Source organism: Alligator sinensis, unplaced genomic scaffold (assembly GCF_000455745.1).
Source record: "Alligator sinensis unplaced genomic scaffold, ASM45574v1 scaffold323_1, whole genome shotgun sequence".
NCBI classification, from domain to species: Eukaryota; Metazoa; Chordata; order Crocodylia; family Alligatoridae; genus Alligator; species Alligator sinensis.
Genome location: NW_005842483.1, coordinates 1,154,864 through 1,163,860, shown reverse-complemented (window position 1 = coordinate 1,163,860; position 8,997 = coordinate 1,154,864). Strand labels below are relative to the sequence as shown.

General features: G+C 49.7%; 1 protein-coding gene across 1 annotated transcript in view; it reads right to left on the bottom strand.

Annotated features, from left to right (window-relative positions):
- Positions 1-8,997, bottom strand: part of FAM129B (family with sequence similarity 129 member B) — a 54,902-nt gene that overhangs the window by 5,991 nt on the left and 39,914 nt on the right. The window contains exons 7-12 of the mRNA XM_025212767.1: positions 6,447-6,551; positions 4,394-4,556; positions 3,352-3,539; positions 2,331-2,486; positions 1,495-1,611; positions 5-70 (exon numbers count right to left, since the gene is read on the bottom strand). Coding sequence (XP_025068552.1) covers positions 5-70; positions 1,495-1,611; positions 2,331-2,486; positions 3,352-3,539; positions 4,394-4,556; positions 6,447-6,551 — 795 coding nt within the window. The remainder of the gene's footprint in view (positions 1-4; positions 71-1,494; positions 1,612-2,330; positions 2,487-3,351; positions 3,540-4,393; positions 4,557-6,446; positions 6,552-8,997) is intronic.

The following is an 8,997-nucleotide window of genomic DNA, read 5'->3' as shown; positions in this document are numbered from 1 at the left end:
GGATAGTGATCTGCAGCAGAGCCTCCCTGAAGAACTTCTTCCGCACGGTGCTGCTGTCATAGTCAAACTTCTATAGATGGAGGGAGAGAGAAAGTGGGCTGGTTACGTGTTTGCCAACTCATATGAAGAGAGAAGAAAGAGAAGTGCGACAGTTAAGAGGAATAGGGTCCTTGTAACTTTCCTTTCATGTTTAATTCAGCCTTCAAGAGGGTTACGTAAATGCACTTAAGTATATATTTTTTCGATACCTCTTAGCAGAGGTAGGGATGCAGTGTGGTCTAGTGGAAAGTCTGAAGACCCGTGTCCTATCACTAGCCTTATTAATCTGAACAAGTCACTTGCCTTCACTTCCTCTGCTTTGTCTTCACATAGATTGTAAGCTCTTTGGGCTGGACCAACTAATCACTAGGTTACACCTAGGGTGGCAGGATCCCACCATGCTGTTACTATTTTACCATAATATAAAGCAGTACCAGTATTATTCTGTCTCTTCAGAGTCACAAGTGTCCAGTATCATTCTATACAGGGGGTTCAATCATGCCCCACTGCAAATACACATCACTCCTGAGCATTGAGGGAAGTCTCAAGTTCTCTTCTAGGCAGAGACTTCTCATCTGGAACTGGATGCAGTATGGAGAAGCCAAAGCTGAGTACCTTCCAGTTCAAAAGCCAGCTGACTCAGCAGGCCTGATCCTGCCAAGAACCTTGGCTCTGCAGTCTCCAATAGGTGTGTTTAAAAGTATGGAAGCCTTTCAATTGTGGGTGAAGCCTTTGCATACCGCAAACTAACAGCTCAGTCTAAAACACACTGAAGTCATAGTACAAGGGGATTTGGCTACAAATATGGAAATGACTGGAAATAACAAGGAGTCTCCTTATGCTCACCCAGCACACAGCACTTCCAGCTGAAGGGAGGCATTTCTATTTCCCTAACAATTTTTGTGACTTGTTTTGGTGGAGTGAGGGAATTTCTGTAAATTTACTAAAACTGAATATTTTGTCTCTCACTCACTCCCCCACCCCCTTCCCTCCTTCTTAATATTTTCATACACACCCCTGCTACAGAAGGGACAAAACACAAACAATTTCACCACAAACAATAGGAAAATAAAAATATGTTTTAAAAATGTTTAAAAAACAATGAAAATCTCACAAAAAAGTCAGTTTTGGTCAAACTCCTTTTGCTGGAGAATATATTTACTGAGACTTTTGCACCAGCTTTCATGGTTTTGTGCAATCGGTTCATAGAATCATAGAAAATTAGGGTCGGCAGGGACCTCAGGAAGTCACTGAGTCAAATTTCCTGCTCAAAGCAGGACCATCCATCCCCAACTAGATCGTCACAGGTTGATTGTGAGATCAGCAAGGTGAAGGTTCTTCTCATTTGTAACATCAGGTATCTGCCACTGCCATAAGCTGGGCACCAGATGAGATGAGCCAACTGTCCAATTCACCACGAGACAACCTATTCAATGGCTTTGCTGGCTGCCTTACCTTGAGCACCCTTTCAAGGATGCGCTGGATTGATTTGCACAAGTCCTCTTTGCCCAGCATCTTCCCCAGCTCTTGATGCAGGAGGGTCTCAAAGGTATACACAGCATCATCCATTTGCTACAAATGAGATGCACACCATCAGAAAACAGTTGCCAAGGGAGACCAAGGCAGAGCCTCCTGTACCACCTCTGCACCAGCAGCAGACTGGAAGAACCAGATCCCCCCATCTAGTGCACCATCATAGTCCCTCTTTACCTTACATTAGGGTTTTAATAGCCCACACTAAGTTCATAAAGAGATTTTGTCGCTGCCTCCACTAGGGGGCATTGGTAGTATGATTCCTGAAAACATGATTGCAGTGGTGCCTGGGACTATTGTACAGCCCTTGCCTCCTGCTATGTACATCTGCGGATGGCTTCTCCCCATTAGCCTCTAGAGGAAGTCACAAGGCTCCTAACGCTTGCCGCATCAGGAGACAGAAATCAAGTGCTTCATCTATAGGTGTGCATCAACTCTTCTTGGGTTCCCCATAAAAACCAAACCCATGCAATCAATCTGCCCTCATACCCATCCCATGCATCCTGCTCATCTGTTCTACGGGGTTGCTCTATCAGTGGCAGGATCCATGGACCAGATGCACCTAGACTGAAGCCCAGACTGCCCAGTACACATGACCACAATGCAACAGGCAGCTGCCAGCAGCAGGACTTTGAGCAGTCCAATTACTACTGCCACAGGGCACTCCCTGGCACTTCCAAACAGGGCCAGGACTGCTCTCCATGGGGCAGTGAAAGTGAGGGCTCACTGCCAGCAGAGTCTAGCCATCAGTGCCTTACCTGTCTCATATGGATCTGAGCCCTCTGCTTGAACACAGAGGGACTGGAGACATCAAATCTTTGCTGAAGCCCCTCCAGTTTCAGCTGGTCCATCTTCTCATAGCAGGACTGCATCTTGACAGGGTGGAAGGCCAGCTGAGAGAGCTTCTCCATGTACTGAAAAGAGTCAGATAGCTCAATGTCTGTAGAGAGATAGTTCCAATTTCCCAGTCCTACGGCAACATGGCATCAAAATACACAAGGACAATGTGGCTTCTCCTTACTGAGAGCAAAAATTCCAGACATCTGAATCCATTCTCTACAATTCAGAATACAAGGACATTTCCAAGTGTCCCTGGGTCCCCTCACAGCCAAGATGCCCACAAGTATCTGGGAACCAGACATGAAAAAATCTGAAATCTGTCCCAGAATCAAACTGGGAGCTCTACCTGTAAGTGTAATGTTTGAGTACTTGAGCCTGCTGAGTCCTAACTGCATGTGGAAATTTGATGTCATGTGCCAGAGACTGCCCCAGTGGCCTGGACTGAGGCACAGCAGCTGGGAATTCATTTCCTACTCAGCTGAATGCTCTAGCTTTTGCTGGCAGAATAATGGAGCCTACAGTACCCCTGGGACTGTGGCTAGTGTGTCCAAGCCAGCCTTGGGCTCCAGGCCATCTAGGATATCTGGTTTCCAATTACAAGAGAGCAGACACCCTCCAGGTCAGACCTGAACAGATTGGGGTGGGCTCATGGGTTTTTTCTCATCATTCAGCTTCAGGTGTTAGAAGTAGTACATGTTTTATGCCAGGGCAGCTGGAAATGGAAGCCACACTCCTCTCCACTAGGCTTTCCCAGCCCAGTGCTCTGTATCTCCCGTGTTTCAGGAAGGGTTGCAGAAGCTTCAGTTCAAGTGGCCTATTCTCATAGCGTATTGCCCTCCATCCACGGCACTTCCAGCCTACGGTGGCCAAAATATCCACTCCTCTTTGCTTCCCTGGCTAGCCTATTAGACCCCAAGCAGCATTCTCACCAGGTCTTACCTCTCCCAACTTCTCCATCCCGCCCTCATTCACAATGTTCATGTTCATGTCCGTAACCTCCTTGAAGAACACTTCCCGCACCTCAGCAAAGCCCTTGCTTGTAGGAGACATCAGCGCCTCCAGGATGGAGGAGATGTAGGGCTGGATATGGTTTCGGACACAGATCTCCGCTTTGGGAAAGACAGAGGCTGGACAAGAGGCAAACAGTGAGGATGGGATGGCTCTGACAGCTCATTTCTATCTCAACTGAGTCTGAGCTACGGAGGAGGGTGTGATCAATCCGGCTCTGTGCTCTCGCTCCCCAGCTCCACCATGAAAAAGGCAAATCAGCAACTCTACCTTGCCTCTCTTAGGCCAGGACCAAGATCAGCCCTCAGTCACAGACTCTATTTGCCAAGGCCGGCAGTATTTGGATGGCAGTTTTCCAAGGCCAGGAAACATGGGGTGCTGCAGAAAGTGCTACAGACCGTTCGGTAGGTGGCACTGTTGAGTCAGTATGAAACCTGTTACAGCCCTGTCAGGGTGTGGGGAGTCACCGTGCTGGGCAAGGCACCAGCTATTGCAGAAAAGGTCACAGGATTTTGTGTAGTTCTAGACTTGGAGAGCAGGAGGACTAATCCCAAAGCTCTGGTCAAAACATAAGTTTGGATAACTACAATCTAGTGTTCAAAACCCTGCACCTCTGCTTTCAAGAGTGCGTGCATGGCTTTCCATAGTCCCTGACCTGCAATGCTGTACATTAACAGAAGCTGCCCTCCACCCCGGAAGCAGGCATGTTTTGCCAGATTATGACTTGTATCACACTTGGGACTCCTGCAACATGAAGGCACTATGTATACTATGGAAGGACTACTCCAACTCTTGGCCTCCTAACACCCATATCAGGAGCCCAGTTCACAGCCCTAGTAAGTGCTGTTAACTCAAACTATCAGGGTTTTGACCAACAGTGGCAAGCACTGGAGCCCACTTCTGCTTCCACACCACACAGGAGAGGAGGTTTGAACCCCCAGCCAGAGACTCCAAGGGGCTATACGTCCTGTACCTCGTATTTTGCTGGCCAAGTGCTCCTTCGACGTGATGATCTGGTCCATGTCTGTGCGGATGGTGCTCGCCATCCTGGGCTGCTCCAGCTCACACTTGGTCACAACTGCTTCATAGTGTGCCTTTGTCTGTTCGAAGACCATCCTGTAGACCGCATCCGAGATCTAGCAGGAAGGATAAAGAGCATCTCCAACACTCTGCTCTTAGACAGCATCTGGCCAGAGTCTGATAGCACAGTCTCAGTCCTCCCAGGAACCTCTGCCAACTCTTTACAAGACAGGTGACTGAGTGCTCCCCATTCCCTAGCCATGGAAAGGCAGGAATGTCCAGTAATATGTTTTCACTGAATGCAAGGAGGGCAAAAAAAATCTACAAGCACCATTAAATCCCCTCTTATGAAGGAACCTGGTCTATCTGAGAGCAGCTGCAGAGTAAGTCTTGTAAAAGCCAGCCTGTGCTGCCACATCCCAATATCATCCTCTACCTCTACCTCCATCCAGTCCTGAGTTCTAATCACTCCTAGATACCCACCTACTTTGAGTGAAGCTTTCTTTAAAAGACAGGCTCCACCTCCACATTTTTGGGTTCTAGCATAGCTTTGCAGTATTATTTCCTATAGCTCTGATCTTACATTGAACCTATGTAGGTGCCTGCAGAGCTCCACTGAATCCATTTGCAGGGCCCCACTAGCCTGCAATAGCCCACTTCAGTGCAGGATCAATGTCTGGGACAGTGGCCCAGCAGTTCATGAACTTTGAGATGCTTTAATATGCCATCAGGCTGCTCAAGGTCAATGTTATTAGTTTGCCATCTAGGGACTGGGTGAGCCGGTTGGAGATGTCACTCTACTATGTAACCCCTTTTCATCCTGGAGGCCTTTTTAGGATGTCAGATTGGGCCTCCAAATATCAGCAGTTACTATTGTGGACCTAAGTGACTGGCCCCAGAAATTAAAGAAAGAAATAAATCCAAATCTTTTTAGTTTTACCCTATTATCTTGGCCAAGAGACCATCCTCCCTCACCCATTCTTTCTTCATCTCCCAATCCACTTCCCAAAATTTCAAGGCCACTCATACCCTTTTCTCCAAGAAGCAGCCCACACCCTTCCCAAGATCATCTCCACCTTCACTCTTCTCTATTTTAACCACCTAAGAATTTGATGCATTTCCCCACTATTGATGCTGGAAGTCTGCCATCTCCAGACGAGCCAAGGGAGACAGACTGGTTCCCAGTCTCGTTTCTTTCTAAGCTCACAGACATTAGGGCAGGGCTGCAGTGTTCAGCGGGCTGATACTCTAGGGCAGTGTTTGTTTCAGGGAGGTTTCAGCTGGCATCTTGCTGTGAGCCTCGCAGAAACAGCTCTACTGGTTTTCAAATTCTATGAGAAATATTGTTTTTACAAAACCAAAGTTTGGGGGCCAGATTTAGCCTGTGGTGGTCTAAAAATGAATAGCTAAATATAGCTTGAGTGAGCTGTGTTGCTGGCAGAGCCCTGGATTTGTGTTTTCTAGTGTTGGCTTCCCCCCCAACCAGGCAGAGAAATCGCTGGTCTGGCAGAATTTGCATGTTGTGGACTCGCACATAAGCAACAGAAGAGCAGTGGGAGCGGCGCTGGAAGAAGCTGTTTACACTGACATGACAAGGAGCTCTGAGAAGGCGGCAGCCAGGAATAAGGAAGGCTTGTTTCCATGAAGCCTCGGGGGGATGGCACGGAGGAGGGTGTGACTCTGAGTCACACATGCCAGCAGAAAGAGCCTGGGCTCCAGACAGCAGGCTCAGGGGATCCGTCTCCAAAGCTGACTGAAAATTCCTGGGAGCCGGTGCTAATGTGTCAATAGAAATGGGCCAGAAAACTTGAAGACCAGCAGCAGCCGGAGCTGGAACTTGAGAGAGACAACCTGATCCAGATAGTCCCTCAGCCCAGGGTTTGCACCAAGTTTCATCTGCGTGCTGCTTCCTGACAGCAATGCCCCAATGCTGCAGCCTTCCAGTCCCTTCTCTGTCCCCTCGGGGACCTCTGCCTCTTACCGCTGCTCTCCGCACACACGCTTACCTGGATCCAGATTCTCTGTCTCTCCTGGGACTTGCCCTTTAGCCTGGGCCCAATCGTGCTCTTCAGGTCAGGGACCAGCTCCTCCATCACAAGATTGCTTAGGATCTGGATGGGTAGAGTGAGGAAGCAGTCAGTGACTAGATTTCACATACCCCTTCACCAGATTTCCACCGGATCTTTTGCTCTCCCATGATTCTCCCCGACTGTAGGCACAGCTTTGAAAAGTTTCCCTATTATGAGCTGTTGCAGACCCTCCCTTTAAACTCTGCCCTTTGCAAAGGGTTCCACACACATACTGCTCCCACAGAAGGCCAAAATGCCTCTGTCTAGAGCATGAGCCAATCCCCCAGCAAGTGCTAATATTTCAGGAGTTTGGAAGGCTGCAATGTCCAAGAGCTCAGAGGAGTCTGTGCACTCTGTGCCCCTTATTTCCTACTGACCTTTTGAGCCCCGAAGCTTTTCCCCAGTGCCTGAGTGGCATCTGTTCCATCAGCCCCAATAGAGCAGCAAGGGCAGGTTTAGCAAGTTGAATGGGTCTGACACTCGAACCACCTACACCTTGTCTCTCATGACCCAAGAGGAAACCCCTATAATGCTCATACATGGGTTAGAAAAGATCAGGCTCTTATTGCTACTTAGGTGCGTTTCTTCCTACCCCCAGGACAGCTAACAGGTCTCCTCAGCAGACTCCCTGGAGGTATCTGCAGGTGCACTGATCCTGCACATCTGCCGAGAAGGGGCTGGCTGGATATAGTTATGCCCTGAACAATGCTTGTGCAGGAAGAAATAAAGCCATTCTTCACCCCATCCCACCACCAGACACTGTCCAAAACCCAACTGGGGAGGACTTGGCATCCTGGACAGCCAGAGGCCAGCACCCTCCTCTCTGCCTCCCATCCACTCTTCTGTTGCAACTCTTGGGGAGTGACAACCCCTTTGTATGGCGGAGCAGGTGTTAACTGAGCAAGCAGGGACATCCTGCCCCAGAGATCCTATTTCACATGCATCCATCTCTCCCCCATAGGTTTTTCTTGCCCTTCCTTTGCCCTCCATGTTACAGCCTCCTACTTCCTTGCCCCTATTCCACTCCTTAAAAAAAGGAGGGGTGGCCCCTCCTCCTACCCCCGTCCCAGCTGAGTCCTCCAGAGCATTCAAGAGGGATTTGGGCATTCAGCCCAACAACCGCCTCCAACCTGCCAAGGGTATCACATTAAAATGCACCAAGCAAGCCAGTGAGGCCACCTCCTTGACATTCGAGCTACAATGCAGAACAGCCTGCCAACACCGCCAGGCAGCCCCCACAGGAGATTCCAGTGCTGGCGTGAACACCTCCCTTCCCCCACAGGAGAAGGGAGACTCCACTGAGCCCCGGAAGGCAGGAGGAGGGAGGAAACATCCCCTCCTGCTGATGCTTGCTCCTGGATGGGGGCTCTGGTATGTGCAGAGGCCAGGCGAGTTCCCACAGATCTAGCCAGCTGTGACCTGAACTCCCGTCTGGACACAGCAGCCTAATCCAGACTGAACTGCAGTTGCCAGGAGGGGTGGATGTGATGGCTTTAAGTAAGTTAGGAAACAACAAACAAGACAGGCAGAAGTGGGTGCCCGTGTGCTTGGAGAGGTGACACAGGGCTGTAAGCAGAGGATCTTGGGAGGGAGGCGGAGGGAAGGGGAAGGAGGAGAGGGCAGAAGTGCTTGAGGTACCAATCCCAGCCTTGTGCTTTCTTGCATGCATCCAACTCTCCCTCCCTGAGCTTTGCCTTTCTTGCTAGCTCAGCCATAGGAGGCTAATGGAAGCCACGTCCTCAGTTAAAAATCAGAGGTGGCACCTGAACAGAACATCTGGGGGGAAAGATGAACAAGTCGGCATCGGCATGCCTCCTCTTTCCCAAGTGGGCACCCCCTCCACATCTCCAGTGCTAAGTCAGGGTGAAGACACGCCATACAGTATATGAAGGGATAGGGGAGAAGCAGCAGGAGAAGGTAGAACTAGGACTGCAGCAAGCAGCTTCATCTATGGAAGATCTTGAGTTTTCTAAGAAACATTCAGGGTCAGGGGGTAGGTGGTAGGGAGAAATCTTCCTCCCTCACTTGAGAAGTTCTCCAGTCAGAGCCATCTTTCCCTCCCATACCCAGGTAAAACACTAACCAGCCTACGAAGGGCAAGAGACAACTCCATGCCAAGCTTCTGAGAAAGGGGGCCCAGGCAACCTTGCTCCTTCTTGCCATGCAACAGGCAGAGGGGGGAAGGTGGACAGGCAGTTGCCGAGAGGTCCATCGGCGATACACAGCTGGTGTCTGATGCAGTACGACCCACCTCTGAACCTTTCACAAAATGTTGCTTGAACATTAGCTGTTTACCCTGGGCTGGAGGGTTAGGAGGCTTGACTGAGCCAGATTGTCCCAAGAAACTAACTGCCAGAGCAGAGAGACAATGGGTTTATCCCTCAGGGCAGCACAGCTGATGGGACACACTCTGCCAACCAGCCCAGCCCAGCCCAGCCCAGCCCAGCAGCTTAAGAGCAGCTAACCCATGAATGCTGGTAGCAGGAAT